We start from the raw sequence: 27,580 nt of genomic DNA, 5'->3' as shown, positions 1-27,580 counted from the left end.
TGTTCATTATATACATACAACCTGATGAAAGGTGAATGGCTGAAACGTTGTTTCATATATAAATAATTTGTGTTGAAGTTGGACTTCTTTAATTATCACCATATGTGACTATATCAAATTTATGACTACATAAAGAAGTGTGTATGCCTCAAATGATTGTTAACTGGTATACCTTCACAGTAGTAGTTAGTACTTTTATTCTGTTAAAAACATTGCATTTATGTTATTTTCATATTCTGATGTGCCAGCAGCCTGAAGTGGTCAAACAATTTGAAACTGGATGCAGCACAGAATCCCATATTTCTAGAGAATGCAGATGTTAGTCACCCCTGTCAAACATGTTTGTGTGAATAATACAAAATGTGACATTTACAGCAAATATGTAATAATTGAGCAACGTATAGACAATTGCAAAACTCTGTTCTGTTAATTTTGTGCCATATTTAGCATTTAAAACCAGATACTTTCAGTTTTTGCTGGTTTGTTCGGATTCTTTCATTCATGATTTTTTTCAAGAAGACACCAGTTCGATGTATACATAGTAGTTATGGTGTCTTTACTGTCTGTGAATCCAAGATCACTGTATGTTGTTGAACTGATATATGTTAAACGTTGAAGATCCAGCTGTCAGTACAGAAAACATTGATTGTGCTTTTGAGAACACTGAATTTTATCAACATAATTTGACTCTGTACATATTGCAAGCATTTTTTCAAATGTATATAAATTAATAGTAGATAACTGTAGCCTTAATTTGTGCATATTAACATATGTGAATAGTTTAATAGCCTCATTATGTCATTCTGTATAAATTATATAATATAATCATTTTAATTGTTTCAATTGTTTTAATATATAAATGGTTTTGGAACTGAAATTTGGTCTTGCTCTATTGGCTGGTACACTCAACAAATATAAAAAATATATGAAATAGTGCTTAGTGAACTCAGCTGACAGTTTTTCACTGGGTTCTTATTTGGGTGTATTCCAACAATATTACTGACTTTATTACTTTTATTGTATATTATATATAGGTGCTAAATTTAGAATATATTTTCAGCTGTGTTGAATGTTGATTGAAATTGCATTTTATCATTTCTTTTTAGATCACCCTGTGGGTTAAACATTATGTGAGGGTTAGAAGTCATTTGTTTGTAATTACACCTTGATAAGTTTAATCTTTAATACACTGGGTCTTGAAAGTCCCGTGATATGAACAATTGGTTTTGACTATTTTCATGCTTCATTTAGGGTATACCTCATAAGAGGTCATAACATATTGGGCCTTTAAAAGTTAGAAAATTTTAACATTAATTTATTCATACAATTTTATTTCCCACCAGATGTAAAAAACAACAACCTTTTTATCAAAAAGCAAGGTACAAAGGTCACTGTTGGTGATCTGTAAAAAATACATGTGTTGCTGCATATTTAACTGTCGCATGTCTTTTGGTTTATACCTGATTTTAGCAAAGCTGTTTACAATATTCATTAATTGAAATTTAGATAATTTTGGTCATTAGACATGATGTTTGTCACATTTGTCATTGCAAACACAAATTATTTTAAAGTTTATTGAAAGCATCTTTAAGATAATTCTGAATTTAAAGCAGAATTGTATTTGCCCTTAAAATCTAAACAACACATTTGTTCATAATTAACATTTTGCAACTTTTTTGGCGGGGTGTGGTGTATGTTTTTGTAACCAACAAATAAGAATATATTCTGTATTCTCACTGAGATATTTTGCAGACAATTTTCCAGAGCTGCTTGGCTACATATTGTTCATATACAATCATAATTATTAGTAATTGATTAAATATTTTGCCATGTTTTACAATCATATTTAAATAGATTTTTGCCCATTCAATTCTAGTTAAAATTATAATTACCCCTGCTTGTAATATACTTCAGTGCAACATTATTGATATGTGATTATTTTAAGCTTGACTATTCGATGAATAAGTAGAGCTATGCTAGTCACCCGAGTGTCAGCGTCAGCATTAGCACTTATGTTAATGTTTACGTACCACCTCAAATATTTTCAAAGTTCATTGACATACTGTTTTGAAACTTCGCACGCTTGTTCATCATCATGCTCCCAACCTGTACACAGGAGGAGGTCACTGTATCGAGCATTTTGACAGAATTATGCCCCTTTTTTACTTAGAATTTACTTGTAAGTTTGCGTACCACCTCAAATATTTTCAAAGTCCATTGACATCTGGCTTTGAAACTTTGCACGCTTGTTCACCATCATGCCCCCAACCTGTACACAGGAGGAGGTAACTCTATCAAACATTTTGACAAAATTATGCCCCTTTATCAACTTACAATTTATTTTAAAGTTTGCGTACCACCTCAAATATTTTCCGATTCAATTTATGTAAATATCTCAGCACATCATGTATTGCATTGAAATCTAATATAACAGTGATCAATGCATGTTTCTCCAAAACTTTTCAGTCCATACACCGAAAAGCGGCATAATAGTCGAGCGCGCTGTCTCTGTGACAGCTCTTGTTTTTATTTATTTTCTGTTTGTAACATATTCCTCAAATGCGTTTGTGTACTTGATCTCAAATGCATAGTAGCTTTATTTAAGTTAATTAAGAAGAATAACTCTAAACTTCATATAAAATATAAAGTAATGCATTATATATAATGTATACACTATTATTGAAGATTGTTGCGTATACACTAAATAAATTGCTAACAGCAACAGAACTGCTTGTTATTTAAAAAGTTTTATTAACATATACAAAAAAAACGTTTCCCTTTTACTCCTAGTATGTTTCACTTATTCATTAAGTAAACTTCAAGTGTCCGGAAATAACACTTCAAGTCCGTAGGAGGCAGTCTTAGTTCATATTATCGGGTCCTTGGTGATTCATGTGAAAACCATGTTGATGTCACATGATACCTCATGCTGCATGGCTTCTTTTCCGACCCAGTGTTGCACGCTTATTTCATTGCGCATGCTCACCAGAGAATCATTGAACAAAAGAAGTAGGCAAACCAATTTTAAATGGGACAAAATCGCGTTTTACATTGTAGTGACAAAACATTCTTATTTGTTGGAGTTTTATCGTTGGAGCTGCTGTTTTGAAGCGCATCTACAAGTAATGGATACAGCAGGTGTATATATTTTTCTACAGGTGGCTCCAAAGTACATACATACGAAAATTGATTCAATTTCTGCGATAAATGATATAGAAAGTTTTGGTTTCATTAATAAGAGACAAGCAAACACTCTTCGAGCAAAGTTTGCCAAAGAAACACTCGGATGTACGGTAAAGGACACTTTTGTTAATTTGCTCGCGGATTTATTCAAGTTGATTAGATATGATCAAGCGATTGTTATACTGCGGCAAATGGGATGCCCTGCATTTGCCGACGAGCTTGAAGCTAAAAGAGGAGTAGAAGTACTGAGGAAGAACAGACACAATTGTAAGCATCTTGTTAATTTTCACAAACAGTTGAAGTCTTTACTTGACGACAATGTGTATGTTAACAAACAGAACTGTCTTGAAATGTTAGCACGTGAGCAGGTTGACAAAATATCATTGTCATTCAACATAGAGAAAAAACAAACTTTAATCCACAATTACTCGATTATCATGTGGCTTCGAGCTCAACTCTTTAGGGACGAAACGTCTGAGCAGCGTATGGACTTGCTAGAAGAAATGATGAACAACATTCCTAATGATGTCGACCATTCTATTGCACACCTTGTTGTCATGACCCAAACAGCAATCAACTTTGCTTTGCGGGGAGATGTAAACGGTAGCTTGGCTGCTGTGGTACAGGCAAAACAAGTGCTTTCTGTCTGTCAAGAATTTTTTGCTACAACAATGGCTTGCCATGACATACAATATGTGTTCAGATTGCTGTACGCCAAAACAAAAGATAACCTGTACCTTGAGCATGTAATGGAAGAATGTGACCGCGGGCTTCAGAGTTTGTTGATAGTTCCTGACAACGAAAAGATGCTCTTGGACCGACTTTTTAAGCTAAACATGGCTCAGGTGTTGTTAGCGATTCAACCAAAGCTGGACATCGATCGATCCATCGAGTGCACACCTTGCCAGTTGGTAACTGCGAAACTTTTGGTAGGACAAGTAAAGGATAAGCATTTCCAGGGCATTGAAAAGCGGCGCGAGATGTTATATTCACTTTGCAACGCAAGGATACATGAGCTTGGAGGAGAAAAGGAAAAAGCCCTCGCTTATGCAACTAAAGCTACAGCAATACTTGATGATGGGACATACTTTGACAGCGATTTCAATAAGACTGCGAGTTACCAAAGGTGTTTGCACAACCAGCTCCTACCAATGCAATCCACACAATTAAACAATTAAAAAAGTTTGCGGGTGTGCTTCGACATTGCAAATGTACAGTTATGTTTTAATATGGAGAACGTGGTGCTGATGATTGTATTTTATTAATTACATACCTATTCATTTTTCCTGTTATCAATTTGGTGTAGAAATCTGTTATGCATGTTGTTCATATATATATGTACACCTACAAAACTAAGGCCCGTGACCTTATATAAGGACCAATCTCCGCTATATATATATATATATATATATATATATATATATATATATATATATATATATATATATATATATATATATATATATATATATATATATATATATAGTACTGTGAAATCATTTATATTCGTTGGCATGAAATTTCGTGGTGTGCCGAAAAAATACAATTTCGTGGGTACTTATATTCGTGGTTTTTCATTTTTGAAAAAAAAATAATCAAATATGCGATCGTCCTAGATCGTCTGCATAATCTCCACGCGCTGGCCCGTGATTTCCGGGATCTACGTCACACGTTTATGACACTCGCTAAAGTGGTACGAGATGCCAATTAGTGCATATACACATGTCAATTAAAATACAGATACATGTAGTTAACAAAGGGAAAAGCAACTTCAACACATATGAAGTATAAGAATTTACAAAAGGACAATAATTGAAATACTGCACCAAGCGTTATGGTTCCTTTGCACTGTACTTCTTCTAAATGAGATCGATCTAGATATGAACGTTGAAGTCAAAACCTCAAAGTCGTTTTCAAGTTAAGCTCCAGACAACATTGCCTGGACACATACACACGCCTACCATTTCCTTTTTGCCTGTCGTCGGCGTTGCCAACACTAGTTATTTAAGTTACATTATTTAGTTATTTAAACTATATTTCGGTAATTTTAAAATTATGAACATCTGTTACGCAATAACATCTGTAACCCAAAAATACATCACATCACATCGAGAATCATTTTTTGATATAATGATACTGATAATAGGGAAACTGCAGTAAAGCATATATTACAAATTATTTTTAGATCGAACAAAGGAGCCAGACAGCTATGAAATAATTTTATACCTATCAATGACAAACCTCGTTTTATAAATGCCATACCTGAAGTGTCATAACCTTGCCGATGGATTATTCCCAACCTGCTGAGATCACTATGATCACGTCGCAGGAGGGGCCATAAAACCTTTATCGTAGTTGAATACACAGTTCCTGAGCATCGATTTTCTACTAGTTTTACATAAATGGTAAAAAAATGACCAAAAGATATTTATAAATTCATTTTGTCGGAAAGTGCATTGTTTTGAAAGAGAAAAAAATCTGCATCGTAATCCGCTGGAAGCTAAGCGATTGGACGTCAATAAGTAACTTTAAATAGCAAAACAAATCTGCATCGTACTTTTTAATTCAATGTAACTTTTGGTGACCAACAAAACCGTAAAAGGACAAAATGTAAAAATCATAAAATTAAAACAAAAACATCATCTTAAAAGCCAATAATTATGGTAACATATATGTAGGAAGTAAGTTGATCTGTTAAAAGACTAATTCGTGAGAACTGTTTAACCATATTTTCCCTATCAAACTCTATGGGCACTTCCGCTACATTGGATTTCTCCAAAGTTGTCAATGCGGGGGATAATACATAATAAATCCGAACTTTATGAAGGGAAAACTGAAACACAAAACTCTACCCTCTAACTTTTATTTTGGTATATATAATCCCAACAATAAACCATCCTTAAAATATGTGTATAACATCAAATTTGGCTTAAATGTATAAAGGCAGCCCTGGGAGATCGAAAGACTTCTGTAATGGACATAGCTGTGTTGACATTTTATGCAATAAACATTTGTATAAAAAACTATGAATAGTAAAAGGCAGCCAAACTTTTACAGTTATTAAAGTAGTCTATTTTTTTACAAAAACATTTTGTCAAGCTTAAAAGAACTATCAAGTGTTAAATTTACTTATACTGTAGTGGTCAATTCAATGTCTATTTATGTTATTTCATGATTTTTATCATTTAGAAATAAAGAACATTTGAAATAAAGGCGAAACACAAGAGTGTTACAGTGTCCAAAGTATATCATATGTTTATGTATATGGATTTTTTAAGTTATTCCAGTTAATTTCTAACATTCATTCTTGCAATATCAATATATTTATACTTGAGTATTTCTAATAATCAGCAGATAAACGCACTAAAGCTTATATAGAATAAGTACTAAGCTATATTGAATGAGTTCTAATGCTACAATGTATTTCGAATACATATCTGATTTTGCTTCTGTAACACAGAAATGCAATATTGTGTGACTAGAACAAAAAGTGGATAGGTATGTCGTCAAAAATGGAGAAATTGTTGAATTATGATACAGCAAAAGCCCTAGCTTTGGTCAACACTGGTCTTAATAGTAGGTAATAATTATTACAAAATTCATATTTTCCAACGTTTTGTCTGTTCCTGATGCAAACATTAATATTGAGTCTTCAGTTTAAAACTTAGCTCATACATAATTCAAACTATGAGATCCATTATACACAACACTACCTATAAATTATAAAAGTGAAACAGATTGAAATTTGTCCACATCTTTACAGACTTTAGAAAGCTTGGCCTGTACTCATCAAACAATTTAAGTTGTTTCCTAACTTAAGTGGATTTACTAAAATTGTCAGAGCCTGTCAAATTAAAAGAAAAGTAGAAGTGTTTTTACATAAAAACACTGTTTATACTATTAATTCAATGAATATAAAGTAGTAAAGAAATTATTACATCATAATGTCATTTGAACAATGATATACTTAATTTAGGAAAATGACGTTAGATAGAAAATGACTTAAGAGGTTTCATTAATACGAGCCAAGGGCAACCAATAGGCTTGTCAACTTGTCTTAACAAAGTACAGAACATTTCCAAGAGTGCAATTTCTGTAGCGAAATATATATGTATGAACTTCTAGATTTGCTAAATGTCACACTACTTTCATAAAAAAGTACTAACAAATGCATATCATAAGGAACATTATCAAATCATAATAAAATTTATGATTGATTTACTATTACACAATGATATCCAGCAAATGAATAAACAAAAAAGCAAATATATGTTTCCAAAAAAAAAATTGTTTTTACGACAATTTGATTAAATTAGCTTTGAGGCAAGAACCCATATTCAATTTCTTATCCTTATCCCTTAAAGATGACCATGTAATTACATTCAGTCTATTGGTCAACTAGTTTTACTGTCCAATCATAGCACTTGATCTTAAATTTAAGATTAAATTTTATTTTTGATATCAAATTTAGCCCCAGAGCATTCGTAACTCCTCGGCCATTTTCCATCAAACACAATCTCAGATGTTTATGGATGGTTTACAATGTCAGAAATCTTTAGATTTCACTGCACTGCAAGTAGATCCCTTAGTAATTTCAATTAAGCAGTTAAACCTAAGTACTTTACTCTGGAAATCTTAATTATTTATGCACTTAAACACTTCACTGACAATCACTTTAAACTTAGGCATGTATGATACACATTAAAACACTTAATTAACAATTAATTAAAACTTTTATTTAAAATTTTCCAAACTACTTCTACTGATGTACGGGCATACATTCGAGGTTGTTTTTGATGCAAAAAGGCTGAGGAGTTCAGAATGGCCCCAGAATAAATGTCACAAAAAGTAAAAAAAGTGTACATGTAACAATACCAACAATTAGCCAAGATATATACTTGCTTGAACAATATTGATACATACAATGCTCTCTTTAAAAACTACATGCATTCTTGCTTGTCATATGTATGATATTACTAGAAACATGCTAATAATAAAAACATGTATGCTTTGGTTGCATATTATTAATAGAACTTTGTAAATTTGGAAATAAAATAATCCTCAAAAAGACATTCATTAATTTTTTATCACACTTTTTATAATTCTTTATCACACTTTTGAACCAAAAAATGTATTACAAAATGGAATGTTTTTGTACATGTAAAAATTGTAAATGCATTTAGAATGGTGGTGTGTGGCCATAAATGCATATATGGTTGAGTGTAGCCTGAGAGAGCTTAGGAAGACTTGGTAGCAGCAGCGGCAGACTCTATAAATGTCGCCAGTTTGACATCGCGCTGGGACAGACCTCCACAATCATGGGTGCTCAGGGTGATTTGAACCTGCAGACATAAAATAAGTAAAAATCATTATTATAATGCATATACACAAACTTGTAGTAGTAGTTTATATGTCCTTTTTTCTGTATTATCAAATGTTAGCTTCAGCACCAAATAAACAATGCTTAATGCGTAATTTTATATACAGCAAAGTCTTAGCAAAAAAAGTCCAATTCATCCATCATTTTTTTCCCTTGTTTCTACTAAAAAAATAAGATAGGAAGATAGACTTTCAACTGTTGTTGTTTTTGGGTTTTTTGGAGAACCATGATTCTGTTCCAAACCAACCTATATTAAGGTATATAACTATTGTAGACAACTTAAGATATAAAATTGTCAAATTTTGACATATTCACTCAAATTAATGCACATTTTTTATGAACTAAGGAAAAGAATCCACAATATGGCAAACAGAAAGTGTAGCATCGGGAGAAAAAAATGGGTTTTAAGGCAGGTTTATAATAGTGGATATGAACAATTTCTTTTTACGTCTTACTAAACAATAGGGTTGAAAAACAGGATTATTGTACATAGTACAGTAAACACACACTGTTGCAGTGTTGTATATAATATTACTACTGTATGCAAATGAACAATGAGCATTTCAAGTTATTGAAGCATTTAGAGATAATAACTTTAATAATATTTTGACATTTTTATAATGATTGTTGTATTGTTACTGTAGTGGGTCTCTCAGTTTCGAATTGTTTGACAAGGGGCTGACTGTTCAGAACTTTATTCAAGTTAACTACATTGATAATGTCATATTTGTTAACTTTCAAATCTTTACTGCTCTGGAAGTTAAATGGATACACTTGTGATCTGCAGAGCTCCTCACAAGAGTCAACTGTAACAGCTGTACATGATTTTTTTTAATATATATCTTAGCACATAATCAAATATTTCATGTCTGAAAGTTAAAGCTGCACTCTCACAGATTTTCCATTTTACAACTTTTTTATTTTTGGTCTTGGAAAGAGCAAATTTTTGCGTAAATATCTGCAAACTAATGATATAAGATTGCTGACAAAAAATCAGATCATAGATTTTCATATTACCATTCGAATATTAATGTTTTATGGCTTAAACGGTTACTAACAGTTTAAAAAAATGCATAAACCATAAAAAAATTTAACTTAAATATAAAAATCTGCGATCTATTTTTTTGTCAGCAGTCTTATTTAACTGGTTTCCACAGATTTTCGCAAAAATTGGCTTGTTCCAAGACAAAAAATAAAAAAGTTGTCAAAACATTCAATATGTGAGAGTGCAGCATTAACAACCATGTCATTAATCACTTCAATATAGTTCTAAGTGATTGTTTGCCTTAAAATTGGATCTAAAATTGTGGCTACTGAGCTTGTCCTTAAAGCTTCCATCGTTATATTCAGATCAAGTGGAAATATATAGCCTGTTTAAAGCCTGATTAAAGAAACCACGTGCTGTTGCTATTTACCTAAGTATGCAACAGTGTCACATCACTTGGCTATTTAAATATTAACATAGCATTACATGAATGTCATGGTGGCATAGGAAGCTTTAACAAGTGATGAAACTGGGGCGCTGTTTTGGAGGGGGGGGGGTAAGGGGGGGGGGGGGTACAAACTGACTGTCTCTTCAGTGCAAAAAGGCACTGTCAGCTTTGTTTAACTGACTCGCAAGCATATTTTAAGTTTATATAAGGCTGTCTTCCTAGTATTTTTTTGCCCAATTCCCCTACAGATGAAATACAACCCTCAGGCAGTGGTGTTTTTTTTGCCATTTTCATTATTTGTATATGAAAATATCAAGCAAGAAGACTGACCTTGTTATAAACGTTAAACCATTCTGGGTGATGATCCATCTTCTCGGCTTGTAAGGCAACACGACTCATAAAACCCCATGCCTGAAATAAAAAACAAAGTTGTCTATTATATTTTTTGAACACTTTATTTATAATAGGAATTTGAGGGACTTTCTTATTTATGGCTAAATTCATAATACAAGCAAACCTAATCATAATTATCATGCTGGACCTGCTCGAGTGAGCAAGCAGCTTTCAAACAAGAGCTGTCACAGAGACAGCGCGCTCGACTATTCCGCCGCTTTTCAGTGTAAGGATTGAAAAGTTTTGGCGAAACATGGATCACTGTAAACTTTGATTAGATTTCAATGCAATACATGATGTACATCCTATGCAAACCATTAACCAGGCATTACAATGAATATTATTTCATATTAAACTTGCTATTTGATGTTAAAATACATGATATGCATGGTAAATATTAAATATCTCCACTCTTAATAATTTGATTAACAAATGATGAAAAGTGTCATTTAAGATGCAGAATAAGATTTACCAAAATTAATAATATTGTTTTAATATTCAAAAAAGGATGAATAAATGTCAAAAACAATGGTTCTTATAAGGGTACCGAATTTAATTTGAAAGAAATAAGCATAAAACACGCTATCTTATGAGACTACAGTAGTGTACAGTAAATATTTTAGCATTCACCAATCATTTAATATTTTTTGCGCTTTCTGCTGTAAAATTCACGGTTACAATCTTGTTATCAGTAGTTAATATTTTCCATAAATGCCTTATTTAGTAGGCAGTTAATGGTTTATCAGTCAAAATTTATGTTTGTTATTCATGTGTATGTATTGATTTTGAATAAAAGTGTCACTTTAAGAAATAGTATTTTTATTTTATTATGCGGTTGCAACACAAAATATAATAAAAATTAACTATTTTCCATCTTTTATTAAAACATATTTGTTTGCATCTATTCTCTAAAACAAAATTCGTAAAAAATATATTGAGTTTCCGTCAAAGGCCTAGTTTTAGGAATGGTTGTCATGTTAATTGTCTGCTGTGTATCCCTTGTTTATTGCACTAGTGTCATTGCAGGGGCCAATTTCCTGTGTATTTGTTTATTGGCTTGGGGCCATTTAGAGTTGACAACATTTAGAGTAGAAAATAGCATTAGTTCATTAATACACAACCACTTCTTGCATAAACATATATGCATATAGCAAATGTATTAATTTGACTGATTGGGAGTAAATATTAAACAAAAAAAGTAAAAAGGGTTTTATTCCATTTAAGTTGTAAAATATAAATAATTTTAATGGGATATTAAAAATACTACTACTCATATTCTTATTCTAAAGCATCGAAATAGTGCTTTTAATATCATTTAAAAAGTAATCAAAATAAAACAATAAGTCAAACACTGACAGATCTAAGATTTGATAGTTAGCAGGAGGCAATAAAGATAAAAATCAATACAAAGAATTGTGTACTATGGGGGGGGGGGCTCTTAAAGAAGGCTTAAATTAGCCTTCAATGGATAGTATTTCATTAAATAATGGAGCAGCATAACCAATAATACAAAATGCCTAAAATATACGTTTATCTATTATGTGTTTCAAATTAGAAATGCAATTAATAAATCTGGGTACAATGTAGAAAATATACTATAATATTTAATGGTGTACTTATTTGATGATGATTGCTGTCAGGCTGTCACCTTAAATCCGAACACATTTGTTAAACAAGAATAAACATAAAATTGAAAGTTTCAGAAGAGTTGGAAGAAAATCTTTGTTAATATATCCTTTGAATGAATCAACAATGGCACAACAATTTCACAGTTTGAGCTTGGAACAATATATAAGGCGTGAACTTTGATAATTAACAATTACAAATAACGAACAACGTGTAATTATCACCTTGTGAAACTTTAAAGAAAGGCTCATGAACTCCTTTGAACGTTATGTCATAAAAGTATTTGAAGATGAAACCCTTTTATTTCGAACCAAATTATATAATTAAAGCTATCAATTAATATGAAAATAATGCAATGCATATTTATAAAGAAAACAAAAACATTTAAATGTCTAAATGTTTGACAAATTAACTTTATTTTATAAAACAACATCAATCATATAATTCTATATTGTTAAAATGAAAGGTCAAAATTGATTATAATTATTCTCTATAATAGTTAACATTAAAACATCTGTTGAAACTAAACACATCATTCTAAGTTTCACTGTAAAGATAGCATTTATTATAGACTGAAGAAGCCTTATCTGGTTAGCCCCTTGTCTCCATTTAGTCTTTCCCTTGTCTTACCCTTGTCTTACCCTAGTGCACTACGAAGTGCACTACGAAGTGAACTGATAGTGAACACGAAGTGCACTTACTGTCAAGTTTGGTCTTAACAGTACTGTAGGGGAAGCCATTGAATACCAATTAAGAATTTTGCAAACTGTGAAAACACCGAAAAGGTGCGTATATTTGCGTAAACAAGATAATTTCAATATTTATTCACACTTTTTCGTTTAATAAGCATATTGAACGCGTTGTTTAGTACTTTGTCATGTTTGGTGCTCAGTAACCTCCAATGTGATCGATTAATTATTTCATTAAATAAAAAAATCGAGTACCGACACTCATCACGCACATCTTGTAAACCTGGAGATTTTCATAAACAGCACACGTTTAAACACGTGCTTCTCTCATTTGGTTCATAAAAACACATTTAATTGATTTGGTTTATTTTTTGTTAAAGGCAGATATAATATATTAATAAAACAAAAATAGTAAAATATACAGGGAGACAGGTATTTATATATTGACCATGGTTAGGTAGAACGAAAAACCAGTCTAAGGCGAACTAGTATGGACGAAGGGAAAAACAAACACGTTGATTGAATGAAAAAAGGGGCATTTATTCAAAATGCCATAAAAGTGTTCTAAACTATTATATATATACATGTAGTTTTTCCAAAAGATCATATCTGGGTGGATAAAACCGCCCCATAAGTGTTAAGAATTAATATATATACAAATGTAGGTTTTACATAAAGGAAATAAAAGTTAAACATAGAAATCATGAAAAGGAAAGAATGTAAATAAAATGAAATAATAATATTCTATAATCAAACCGCATAGGAGGAGGAGGGGAGGAGGAGGTAATCAAAAATTTAATAAGTTTGGCGAGGCAATCACCCACGCCGAAAAATATCTGAGAATGGCCAAGAAACAATGTCATTGGCTTAGGCGTGTCACGTGATAAAATCTAGTCAAATGATTGGTTAAAGATAATAAACAATGCTAAGAAAATACCCTAACGGTTAAAAAGGTGACACACAACTAATAGGTTATTGTTCAAGTTTATAAATGATTTTATGTTTTTCCATAAAATTTCATTTATATATTGACCATGGTTAGGTAGAACGAAAAACCAGTCTAAGGCGAACTAGTATGGACGAAGGGAAAAACAAACACGTTGATTGAATGAAAAAAGGGGCATTTATTCAAAATGCCATAAAAGTGTTCTAAACTATTATATATATACATGTAGTTTTTCCAAAAGATCATATCTGGGTGGATAAAACCGCCAACAGGAGAATCCTACGCCACCCAGAGAGACTAGACTGGGATTGGTTCAACCCAGTGTTCTTAAATTGGCTAAAGAGAGGGAAATCAACAGAGAATTAAAGTGAAAGATGGTTGAAACCGTTATACTGAAAATTAAAAATACAAAAATAATTACAACAGAACAGGTCGCCGCGGCCTTAAACCGTCGACTATAAATGTACGGAAGATGAACATGTAGAGCATAATAAAATATATACAATGTGAACTGGCATAAAAAAAAAAACATGGCAAGACATGGAGAAAAAACAAAACAACAAACATCTACAGAATATACAGCAGAAATGTATATGGCGTATACAAAGGAAAAGGTAACACATACATGGTGACCTGCAGCCTTAAACTGTCAGATCCATGCAGGGAACATATTAGGGGAACATCTGCAGCCTTAAACTGTCAGAATTTCCCTCATTGAGAAAACTCAAAAACAAATATTTACAGAATATACAGAATAAATGCATAGTGGTAACGGTGTTCACAGAGCAAGAGATAACATATATATGGTGACCTGCAGCCTTAAACTGTCAGATCCATGCAGGGAACTTAAAAGGGGGAACATCTGCAGCCTTAAACTGTCAGATAATTATCTACATAAGACATGTAATGGAAAGACTGCATTCGTAAACTGTCAGACTCCAGCAGGAAATGAACATCTCGAGAACTGCAGCCGTAAACTGTCAGGTCGAGGCGTTAAACTGTCATAACACTGGGGGTGCACATAATGTATACAGGTAACTAGATCTGCAGCCTTAAACTGTCAGAACAAGGCCTGCGAACGGTAAATAATAGACCTGCAGCCCAAACTGTCAGATCGGTGCAAGAAGTAATGGAATGAATGGGTGTTTAAGGAAGAGAAGGTGGAGAATTCAAAGTATATGTTGGCTGAATGGATACCGATTCCTGGCTACTGGAGGCCAAGGGAAGGGTGGGAGTGCGGATGTACTTCTTATAAGCGGAGGATTTCCAACGGCCTAACTTTTGGATGTCACAGGCGGACATGTGATTATTGGAAGCAAGAGTAGCTCCACCAATGCGAAAAGAATGTGCTGTGTACGTTTGGGGATCTAAATGGCAAGCCAGCACACATGCTCGGAGTATCGATCGAAAATAAGTGGTGGTGATTGGTAGGCCGGTGCGGAGCACAAAAAGGGGGCCAGAAGTGTGGGATGTAAGCGATAAATAGCGCAAAAGAGAGTGAACGGGACATAAATGGCGGGTGGGTTGACGGGAAAAAGGGACAGCAGAAGGCCGTCCTTGGGAATGTTTATATTGTTTCAGAATTATAGAAAACGAGGAAACCATAGAGTTGCAGCATTGAAATGAAACATCCTCACGTTTGACTAGGTTTTGGGAGCCTTTTGGGGAATATGCAATTTCTCCAACACGAAAGAGTCCGAAAAAGGCCAGGAGGAACATTGCACGCAAGAGGGTACGCGTAAAATGATCCGATACTACATGTTTTAGGGCAGTTAACAGGGCGCTGAGCTGTGCTAGAGAGAAAGGTTGTCTAATGTCTGAACATTTATTACGACGTAGACTGTGAAGTAATTTCTTGATGAGGAATGAGTCAGCGGGAACAGCCATATTGTGTAGTTTGTGGACGTAGCTTATGGCGGAAATGTAAGAAGTTATGGTGGAGGCTTGTAGACCGCGGCTGTTACAAACAGCAATGAATTGAGCAAGGCGTTCAGCGGAAACCGGAAGTAACGGTGTCTGTGCATAAAATGTATGGTGGAAGACGTGGTAGTGCTTAAGAGCATTCTGATAGCTGGATTTTGTGGAAGGTGCCAGGGAAGATTCAAGAAGGGTGTACACCGCTTGGTTCAATGGAGCAAGTGACCTGGAACTGTGGTGGGGTGCCTGTCCATGTGTGGAGCCAACATGTGGAATTTCTCGATCTGCAAACGAGAAAGAAGATCAGGTAAATGATTGTGTTTGCCCGCTATATGTTCCGATCGGAGAAGAATATTGAATTTCATGCTGGCCAAGACCAAACGACGGACGAGTGACATAACTGGAGCAGCTTTGCATGTTTGTTTATTAATGATGTGAACAACAGCTGCATTATCAGTATGAAGGGTAATGCATTTGTTGATGAGCTGTGGGCCCCAGATTTCAAGGGATAAAACTATGGGCAGTAGTTCCTTGAAAGTAATGTCGTTGGGCTGCCAAAGAGAAGGCCAAGTGCCGTAAAACCAATGAGAATTGAAAATAGCGCCGTAACCAAGGGATCCGGATGCATCTGTATGCAAATGTAGGGAAACAGATGAAACCCATCGTTGATGTAGGAGCAAATTGCGGCCGTTGAAATGATCAACGAATAAATGCCAAGCGTGGAGATCTTTTCGGCTCTCCCGGGATAGAGTGATCCGGTGGTGTGCTTTGGAGACATTTCTGGTGAGGTCGGTCAAACGGCGTAAGAAACAACGACCTGGTAGAACAACCTGGCAACAGAAATTTAGCAAGCCGAGCAAAGACTGTAGGTCTCTCAAAGTGATTTTTCGGGATTTAGAAGCAGAGGCAAGAAGAGAACGTAGCTTAATCAATTTGTCATGAGGCAATCGAGCTTCCATAAGCAAAGAGTCTAGTTCTAAACCCATGAAAGTAATAATAGGGGTGGCATTTTCAGTTTTTTCGTGTTTTATTGGAACCCCTATAAGGGCACAAAATTGTAAGAAGTTGTCTAAATCAGTCTGGCATGTGGAAGAGTTGGATGGGCCCATTATCAAGAAATCATCAAGAATATGAACCATATGATGAATATGAAGGACATTATTGGCAATGTGGTGAAGAGCAGAACTGAAACGTTCGAAAATGGCGCAAGAAGATGAAGAACCCATTGGTAGGCAAGTATCGAAGTAGTAATTGTCATCAAATTTGAAACCAAGAAGGTGGTGATCAGAGTTATGAATAGGGATGAGGCGGAAAGCGGATTCAATGTCCGTCTTACTGAAAAGTGTACCTTGGCCGAGTTCTAGTAGGTGTGCGACAGCATCATCGAAGGAACTGTAGTTGACCGTAGACAAATCCTCGTCAATAAAGTCGTTAACAGAACTGCCCTTCGGGTAGCTAAGGTGATGAATCATCCTGAATTGACCTGCGGCTTTTTTAGGAACCAAACCAATGGGGCTAATGCGTAAATTCGTAAAAGGAGGGAAAGGAAAAGGTCCACGAACACGACCGGTATCTAATTCCTTCTGTATTTTCATGCGGACCTGGTCAGGATGGTCAAAGCAGGATTTGAGGTTGGATGAAGACGTGGCGAGGCGAGGGCCGTGGTAACCCAGTTTAAAACCATGTAGGAAACCTTGGATCAAGTAATCTGCAAAAGGATAACCCAACAGGAATGGAGCCAAGATAGGTATATTGATAGGGGTGACAGGGGAGCTAAGTTGTTTTTCTATTGGGGGGGAGGGGTTTGGTTGCCAGAGCTTTGTCGGCCTCGTCTTTGCTGGAGAATTTGCAGTTGAACGCTGGATGCTGGCCTTTACAGAAACCGCAGATGTGGGGGAAGTTGCAGTGGGAGTTGCGACATTGAGAATGCTTGTTGTAGTTCCAACAGATGTTGGAATGGAAAGGTCGTGAGTGGGTTTGTGGGCTAGATCGAAAGGATCGGAGAGGTTGACGGGGGGCTCGAAAGGACTGGGGAGTAGGCTGTTGAAAGGAAGTGCAGGCCATTAACCAGAACTCCGTGTGGAGTCGATCCCACGGGAGGAGGACAGATTGTCGAAGCATTCGAAACTGAGAATCATAATTCAAGAAAGCCAGACCTGGGCGACGGGATGCGATGTCACGCACGATTTCAGCATACTTCATAAGCTGGGCAGTTTCAAATGGAAATTTAGCCGTGTAAATGGCAGTGAAACGGAGGAAAGCAGTTGTCCAAGAGTCAATAGAAGTTATTTTTCGTGAGCGTGAGGTCGGTTGGAAGGAGATGTTGGAGTTGCTGTCTAACTGTAAAGTATATTGAGGAGTGGCTGGAGAAGTGGTGGAAGGCAAAAGAGATGCGAAATCAACGAAACGGTTAGACCAAATGTCTTTACGGGTTGATTTGGGGATTTGATTAATGATAGGAGTACTTATTGGCTCTGTGAAGTGAACACCGTTACCTGGCAACAAATTCGCTGAATGGGCCTGAAGAAAGTGTGGCATGTCCTGGGCGTTATCGTCACTGTCTGAATCCGATGAAATGTTCATATGGTTGTGAAGGCCCTGGTGTGGCACTGAAAATTGTCCTGGCGCGGCGAAGGTGTCCAGCAGGGATCCCTGTGGAGCACCAGCGGTCTGATGATGGGGTTGTTGGAACGGAAGTTCCGCGTCGCAGTCCCTTGGAGGAGAAGAAGTCATAACTGGTAGGTCCAGCGGATCATCAACAGTGTCCAATTGGGGGGAGAGTGGGAGGTTAGGTCCATTAGCGACCGACCTCTGGAGAGGCGGAGTTTGAACAGCAGTTCTTTTTCTGGACTTCCCCTGTTTAGCTTGTTTGGGATGGTCAGAGGAGCCCAAGAGAGGCGAAGCCACCAGCGGTGCAGTGTCCTGGACCCCTTTTGGTCGGGTCGCTGTGGCGCAGCATGCACAGGCAGGCGTGGAATTGGCCCGTTTACGTTTCTTCGTTGGCTTCATCTGAAAAATACGCCATAGAAGATGTAAAAAATTGAACCGAACAATGACGGCTGACCAATGAAATTAGAAATATGACAGCCGAGTGAAGGAATGATAAGATTACTAACAAATTTATGGTTAACAGTTATCTAATCATCAAAAGATACTGTTGTTATATATGTCAAAGGTAAATATGCATCACAGACACAGTCGCACGTAAACTAAGCCATATGCGAACGTAAGCATGTCATGGAAGCAAAATGAGTGTATAACGCATCGCATGAAAACTAAGCCATATGCGAGCATAAGGAACATTGGATAGCTGGCATGGATATAAACCAGAACAATCCAAAGAAAGGGGGTAACGCGTCGCATGAAAACTAAGCCATATGCGAGCAAAAAGTTGGGGGGGGGGGGGGATGGGCGGTTAGAGCAACACATGAAAACTAAACCATATGTGAGTCAACCATACAGAAGGGATCATAGTAATGAAAGCACGTAAACTAACCATGTGCGTGCAATACGAGCAAATATACAGATAAGTATAAAAATATGCATGAAAACTAAGCCATATGCATATATGTAAAGAAATGGTTTGTGATGATGTGAAGATGTAATGGTAGACAGCACGACAACTGGGCTGCAGTAGGTAAGAATAAAGTGCACGGAACCATTGGAAAAGTGAGGTAAGCAATGCACCAATTGCAACAACGTAAACAAAGAAAAAGGAATAAACAAGCAGATACGTATCTGGTATATCAATGAGTGATGGACTTTCGCAGGGCAGCGACCACAGCAGCTCTGATATTGCTAACAAAGCGAAGCTGACCGTCATGAGACAGATGACAGCCATCCGGGGCAAAATTCCGGTGTTTGCATTCGGGTGACCAGAAACCCTTTAAACGCCATAAATAGGAACGGTGATGTTTGGTGTGGTTGAGCCTGTCCATCAGCAGCATGTTAAGGTCGTCAACTCTCGCATTGAACCAATGTATGTCAACTGGAAATCTGGTATGCACAAGACATGGTTGTCTGTGAAGCGTCTGCAGAACGATCACTTTTGGGATACGGTGAACAAACAATAACGTGTCCACTAAGTCGGTAATGTTCGCTGCAACACTCAGTGGAGTCACATCGTTGGAATACACGTCGTTTGTTCCGATGACAAGAACGAGAATATCCGGTTCGAAATCCGAAACTGTGTCCAAATGATGACGTAACGTGGACACAGTAGCGCCGGGAAAGCCTGTATATTGAATCAGTGGAGAACCTTGTAAGCCCAAGTGAAACTGCAACGTGCTCGACTGACGAATGAAATCCCGAAGACGTTTGACGTAGGAATGTCCCAAGATTTGTATCTTACAACGTTCTGAGATGGGCGCCGCCATCATGCATCACGTCCAATCACAAAGGAACCACGAGAGCGTGCGAGAGCGCCGCTGTGCGAGAGAAATTGTTGTACAATGGCCACTTTGCACCCGAAATAACACCTGTTTTAAGGTCGCCGCCCCGTTATAATACGTCCATATAACCAATAAAGTACTAAGGTAATGAAAGTCGCAAAGGAATAACCTTGAATTCCTGGAATCACTGTACAAAGAATCAAAAATTTAATAAGTTTGGCGAGGCAATCACCCACGCCGAAAAATATCTGAGAATGGCCAAGAAACAATGTCATTGGCTTAGGCGTGTCACGTGATAAAATCTAGTCAAATGATTGGTTAAAGATAATAAACAATGCTAAGAAAATACCCTAACGGTTAAAAAGGTGACACACAACTAATAGGTTATTGTTCAAGTTTATAAATGATTTTATGTTTTTCCATAAAATTTCATAAACGCTGTATACTGCGACTTCTGTAACGAATAAACTACATAACATATCAGTTGAAAAGGTGAATAAAGGGTCTATATTTCGTGGGCTCTTAAATTCGTGGACCACCCTACCCACGGAAACCACGAACATTAATGCCCCACGAACATTAATGATTTCACAGTATATAAACTGGGAAACCAAACCGCATATTTATATAGTGTTACTAATGTACTAGAATATTTCACAACATAACACAAGTTATTCAATGGTATCCGTTTTCTTAAGTATGCGGCCTTGACATATTGCTTTTAACAAATGACAGGATGTTTATCCAAACAATGTAAAATGCGGAATCCTTAATAACAGAACGCGTACACGATTTTTTTTATCCCGCTTCATTTTCGTTTAATGTTAAAGTCTTTATATCAGATTGTAGACACCAACGCATTGTTAAAAGTATAATGAAAAAATTACATTGTGAGTCTAGTGTTATACCTTGTTGGTTTAGTTCTTACAACAGAATGTGGAATGTGTCAGATTTTAAAGATCTCAAATTATAAGATACATGCTTATTCATTCATAACCAAGCATCATGTGAAATACAATACTACAACTATAGCTAAACTTTTATATCGTTATCATATTATTCAGTATGAATAACTAAAATAAAAAAGTATACTGTATGATATCAAGACTTGTGCATTTGTTACATTTAGATTAAGTATGCAACTTAGATTTACGGGAGCGCCATCCCTAAATATTGCACCACCCCCCCCCCCCCCCATAAAAAAAAATCTCGGCCAGTATCCAACAGGAATTGACCGTGGAAATAATACGTGTTATTAGAAAATAGTCCATCGTGGCCGACCAAGGTGATTAAAAAAATTCCATACAAAATAAATATGCGCCTAAATCAATAATTATTAGTCTTCATATCTTTGAGTAAATTTTCATTTTAATAGAAAAAAAAACAAGTAACAGTGACCTTGACCGTAGCCCCTCCCCACTCAAAAGCAATCCCAAGCTAGCTCTTCACATGCTACCTACACACCAAGTTTCATCAATATCTGTCAATGCTAACTAAAGTTATTGGGCAGAAACCATTTTTCTATTTTAAGTAACAGTGACCTTGACCATTTTTCTATTTTAAGTAATAGTGACCTTGACCTTAGCCCCTCCCCACTCAAAAGTAATCCCAAGCTAGCTCTTCCCATAAGCTACCTACACACCAAGTTTCATCAATATCTATCAATGCTAACTAAAGTTATTGAACAGAAACCAATGTTTGACGCCCGCCCGCCCGCCCAACGACAACCTCATTCTAATAACCTGGTTTTCGTTGAAAACCTGGTTAACAAGACAGTAACTGATAAGATAAGTCGGCTCAACTTAAAAAAAAACTGACGCGTTGACACCTAAGTATTGTATAAGGTTCTTGGTCGGTCATTGAGTTTGAGATGATTCCGTCTTTCCTGATTTGATACAAAGCGGGGACTCCAAAGAACCTTTTTAATTTTTTTTTGTCGATATCCGACTAGGCTCGAGAGCAAAAGCAATGTAGAATATATATTAAATTTCATACAAACTTAGCCATGCGTAATCATTATGCTTACAAATTCCGTAACGTTTTATATTGTGAGGGTTTTTTATTGTGTATGTTCTCATTCTGTCTATATATGTGTATGAACATTATCTCAATATGTATTTTGAATAAACTAACCTATATTATTTGTAATAGTATGGTTCTGCACTTTAAACACAACCTGTCATAAGTCAGTCCACTTATATCCATTTTTTTCTTTGATACTTAAGCAGTTGTCAAGGACACAGCAATGTCTTCCAAGACTACAAAATGCGACTGGTTCATTACAGGTTTCAGCTTGCTTGCATACATTGAATCTACTGATAAAAAGTCAGCATCGACACCTGTCTTTAAAGTGTCTACGAGTTATAATTTTCATTAATTAGTAGTGACCGTTAGCAGACGTGCAGAAGACGTGTTTTTCTGTGCTCTGTGAAATTATTGTTTTATGGCTAAGATATTGGAACTTTTATTCTGAAATTTTGTATAGTGTCTGGAATAGTGATGATGTGAACATCTTGAAACTGTGGATTTTGTACTCATTCCGAATATTGAGTTATTTGCAAAAACTGCTTCAAAACTTTGGAAATATGTTATATCTTTACTAATACGTGGTTATGGTTTAATAGATATCATGGTTGTAGCACCTTTATGTGACCTTATTTTTAGTATGCTTGAATGAAAACAACAAACTAATTTATATTCGTATGTTTATATACATTTATCAAGGTGTACAGATATACCGATTCATCTAGCATCGATGATCGTATAGTGGTATTTTAATAAAACAATTTAATGATGTCCAGTTTCGAATAAACTTAGTGTTAAAACTTCTAACAAAATACTTAAACTGTCTTAAAACTTTATATAAAACGTTTTCTTACAGTTTTAAATCAAGTAGAAACAAAATGTAATATTTCCATAATTGTTCTCCAAGACCTAGAGCCCGCAAAACCGTGGCGAGTTGGGTATTGCTAAATCATGAACAGGGGCGTAGCTTCCTATAGGATGCGTAGGCCGCGGCCTACACATTTCCCCAGAAAGTCGAAAAAATAAAAATGCCTCAAATGCAATAAAGAGTTCGACCGACTGGAGCCCGCATATTGTAGAGTTTTGACCTGCCGCGTATTTTAAAGTTCCGTCTTTTAAACATTTCAAACGATGTTTGCCTCACTTTTCCTTTGAAATGTAAATAGACCAAGAACCTGACAGAGGTCATTATGGCCGAAAACGTTCCTAAGTATCCGGATATATAGGACTTTACCCCCTGTAGACGAGACACCAAACAAAAGTTGTTAAATCATGTCTTCAGTTCCCATTTCCAACATGGTCAGTCTTTTTCTTAGTTCAAAACCTTTTATAAATTGCATTAAATTGTGTGCTTAGTACAATAAATCACAGGTATATTTTAAAGTGGATCTGTCCTGTCATTAAGAAAGTGTTCATTTTTTGGTTTAAAACATATAATACACTTAAAATGGTACTGAGACAATAGTGTAGATGATCAGTGCTCGCCTCGCAACCGGACATACCCGGGTTCGAAGCCCGTCCGGCTGGTTTTTTTTATTCTTTGTCTTGTAACAATTTGAATTTTAAATACAATTATTTATTATTGTAGTTTTCTTTTCCATGGCATTTGGAACAAGTAGTAATCTGCAAAATCTCAGCGGAAAATGGTTAATGGAAACACCATGGTTGAGGTACTCCATGACAAAGGATGCCGTCTTTTGTGTGAACTGCTGTTTGTTCGGAGGCATAGACGGACGAGAGAAAGCCTTTACAGCCGGCACATGGGATTGGAAGAATATTTCAATGCTAATTAATCGTCATGCAGTTGAAAAATCCCGTCTTGATGCGTTTGTTCGTGCCGAAGGCTGTATGGATATCTTGTCCGGAAAATGTGAATCGATAAACAATACCGTATCCCCCAGTGCGAAAGAATCGGTAAATCGATACATATTGTCCAGAATTATTTGCGCCTTGTGCAAAACAGTATAAACCATTACGCGGACATAACGAACATAACAGCTATTTCATGGCTATACTGAGGACATTTGCACAAAATGAACAAATCCTAGCAAAGCATCTAGGCGGCACACATTATAACGGTAAATACACTTCACCAGAAATCCAAAATGAATAAATTGGCATTTGCGCAAGTCAGATGGAGAAACAACTTTTGGAAGACTGTCGGTCGTGCCCCTTTTATGCGATCATGGTTGATGAAACAACAGACAAATCGACGAAAGATCAACTGTCTTTTTGCGTGCGTTTCGTCGATGGTATTTGCGTAATCCGAGAAGAATTTCTTGGATTCGTCGAGTGTGAATCCATCAAGGGAGTTGTACTTCGCGCAAACATTATTGAGTTCTTGCAAGAAGCAAATCTCGATATAGTTAAGATCAGAGCTCAGTGCTTTGACATTGCATCAAATATGTCTGGGAAATTTCGGGGACTTCAAGCTCTTATTGTTCTTGGTGAACGTTCACCACATGCATGTTTTATTATTCAGCTAAACGGTTGTTCGCATTCCAGGACGAGCTGTTACACGATGTTGCTACGCAAGAGGAAATGATCCAGCGCACTAAGCTTCGTACTCTGTGTGAAAATCGTTGGTCCAGTCGGACAGACGCTCTTGAAACATTCAAGAATGCGTTCCCTGTAGTGATTCACGCATTGGAGACATTAAAGGCACATGGCGACGAAAAGGCAGGGCAATATCTGGCCGCCATTTTGCGATTCGAATTCATAATCGTGCTCCTTGTGGCGGAAGACATTCTGAGTAGCCCTGACAAATCTCCTACAAAAGCAGGACAACGACTTGTTGCATGCCGTGAGTGAAACACGTGTAGTTAATAAGCTGTGCAACGATGAAAAGGCTGATCAGTATGTTTTAGGATGCTCTATACGACAAGGCCGTAGATGTTAGCAACGATTTTGACATTCACCATCAATGCCGAGAAGAGCTGGTCGACAGCAGAACAGAGTTAACCCTGATGTCCAAACGGTGTCCGTTTACTACAGGGTTACTTTTAGAATGCATTCCTGGACCATTTAGTTCAGGAAATGGAAACTCGCATTCTTGGTAATGAAGATCGGTACTGTACGCTACACTTATTGCCTTCCAGACTGGCTGACCTGCGTTATTAATGATTTCACAGTATATAAACTGGGAAACCAAACCGCATATTTATATAGTGTTACTAATGTACTAGAATATTTCACAACATAACACAAGTTATTCAATGGTATCCGATTTCTTAAGTATGCGGCCTTGACATATTGCTTTTAACAAATGACAGGATGTTTATCCAAACAATGTAAAATGCGGAATCCTTAATAACAGAACGCGTACACGATTTTTTTTATCCCGCTTCATTTTCGTTTAATGTTAAAGTCTTTATATCAGATTGTAGACACCAACGCATTGTTAAAAGTATAATGAAAAAATTACATTGTGAGTCCAGTGCGAAAGAATCGGTAAATCGATACATATTGTCCAGAATTATTTGCGCCTTGTGCAAAACAGTATAAACCATTACGCGGACATAACGAACATAACAGCTATTTCATGGCTATACTGAGGACATTTGCACAAAATGAACAAATCCTAGCAAAGCATCTAGGCGGCACACATTATAACGGTAAATACACTTCACCAGAAATCCAAAATGAATAAATTGGCATTTGCGCAAGTCAGATGGAGAAACAACTTTTGGAAGACTGTCGGTCGTGCCCCTTTTATGCGATCATGGTTGATGAAACAACTTTTTGCGTGCGTTTCGTCGATGGTATTTGCGTAATCCGAGAAGAATTTCTTGGATTCGTCGAGTGTGAATCCATCAAGGGAGTTGTACTTCGCGCAAACATTATTGAGTTCTTGCAAGAAGCAAATCTCGATATAGTTAAGATCAGAGCTCAGTGCTTTGACATTGCATCAAATATGTCTGGGAAATTTCGGGGACTTCAAGCTCTTATTGTTCTTGGTGAACGTTCACCACATGCATGTTTTATTATTCAGCTAAACGGTTGTTCGCATTCCAGGACGAGCTGTTACACGATGTTGCTACGCAAGAGGAAATGATCCAGCGCACTAAGCTTCGTACTCTGTGTGAAAATCGTTGGTCCAGTCGGACAGACGCTCTTGAAACATTCAAGAATGCGTTCCCTGTAGTGATTCACGCATTGGAGACATTAAAGGCACATGGCGACGAAAAGGCAGGGCAATATCTGGCCGCCATTTTGCGATTCGAATTCATAATCGTGCTCCTTGTGGCGGAAGACATTCTGAGTAGCCCTGACAAATCTCCTACAAAAGCAGGACAACGACTTGTTGCATGCCGTGAGTGAAACACGTGTAGTTAATAAGCTGTGCAACGATGAAAAGGCTGATCAGTATGTTTTAGGATGCTCTATACGACAAGGCCGTAGATGTTAGCAACGATTTTGACATTCACCATCAATGCCGAGAAGAGCTGGTCGACAGCAGAACAGAGTTAACCCTGATGTCCAAACGGTGTCCGTTTACTACAGGGTTACTTTTAGAATGCATTCCTGGACCATTTAGTTCAGGAAATGGAAACTCGCATTCTTGGTAATGAAGATCGGTACTGTACGCTACACTTATTGCCTTCCAGACTGGCTGACCTGCGTTATTAATGATTTCACAGTATATAAACTGGGAAACCAAACCGCATATTTATATAGTGTTACTAATGTACTAGAATATTTCACAACATAACACAAGTTATTCAATGGTATCCGATTTCTTAAGTATGCGGCCTTGACATATTGCTTTTAACAAATGACAGGATGTTTATCCAAACAATGTAAAATGCGGAATCCTTAATAACAGAACGCGTACACGATTTTTTTTATCCCGCTTCATTTTCGTTTAATGTTAAAGTCTTTATATCAGATTGTAGACACCAACGCATTGTTAAAAGTATAATGAAAAAATTACATTGTGAGTCCAGTGCGAAAGAATCGGTAAATTGATACATATTGTCCAGAATTATTTGCGCCTTGTGCAAAACAGTATAAACCATTACGCGGACATAACGAACATAACAGCTATTTCATGGCTATACTGAGGACATTTGCACAAAATGAACAAATCCTAGCAAAGCATCTAGGCGGCACACATTATAACGGTAAATACACTTCACCAGAAATCCAAAATGAATAAATTGGCATTTGCGCAAGTCAGATGGAGAAACAACTTTTGGAAGACTGTCGGTCGTGCCCCTTTTATGCGATCATGGTTGATGAAACAACAGACAAATCGACGAAAGATCAACTGTCTTTTTGCGTGCGTTTCGTCGATGGTATTTGCGTAATCCGAGAAGAATTTCTTGGATTCGTCGAGTGTGAATCCATCAAGGGAGTTGTACTTCGCGCAAACATTATTGAGTTCTTGCAAGAAGCAAATCTCGATATAGTTAAGATCAGAGCTCAGTGCTTTGACATTGCATCAAATATGTCTGGGAAATTTCGGGGACTTCAAGCTCTTATTGTTCTTGGTGAACGTTCACCACATGCATGTTTTATTATTCAGCTAAACGGTTGTTCGCATTCCAGGACGAGCTGTTACACGATGTTGCTACGCAAGAGGAAATGATCCAGCG

At 36.4% G+C, this 27,580-nt stretch overlaps 1 protein-coding gene across 3 annotated transcripts; it reads right to left on the bottom strand.

The window, feature by feature from the left end:
* Nucleotides 1-13,172: 13,172 nt before the first annotated feature.
* LOC128209737 (uncharacterized) lies at nt 13,173-20,372 on the bottom strand. Of its 3 annotated transcripts, none has more exons than XM_052913917.1 (3): nt 20,128-20,372; nt 18,063-18,576; nt 13,173-15,851 (listed from the first exon to the last, which is right to left on the bottom strand). In XM_052913917.1, exons 2-3 carry the CDS (start codon nt 18,574-18,576, stop codon nt 14,797-14,799), a joined length of 1,569 nt encoding a protein of 522 aa, XP_052769877.1. In that variant the 5' UTR covers nt 20,128-20,372; the 3' UTR covers nt 13,173-14,796. The 3 variants fall into 3 exon arrangements, with proteins under 3 accessions (XP_052769877.1, XP_052769876.1, XP_052769878.1); XM_052913916.1 differs by lacking the exon at nt 20,128-20,372 and adding an exon at nt 19,385-20,117; XM_052913918.1 differs by lacking the exon at nt 20,128-20,372 and adding an exon at nt 19,385-20,117 and having other exon boundaries at nt 13,173-18,576.
* Nucleotides 20,373-27,580: the final 7,208 nt, after the last annotated feature.

The sequence above is a fragment of the Mya arenaria genome, chromosome 11, assembly GCF_026914265.1.
Source record: "Mya arenaria isolate MELC-2E11 chromosome 11, ASM2691426v1".
NCBI classification, from domain to species: domain Eukaryota; kingdom Metazoa; phylum Mollusca; class Bivalvia; order Myida; family Myidae; genus Mya; species Mya arenaria.
The sequence above is the reverse complement of the archived record's forward strand: the minus strand, read 5'-3'. Positions and strand labels throughout refer to the sequence as shown.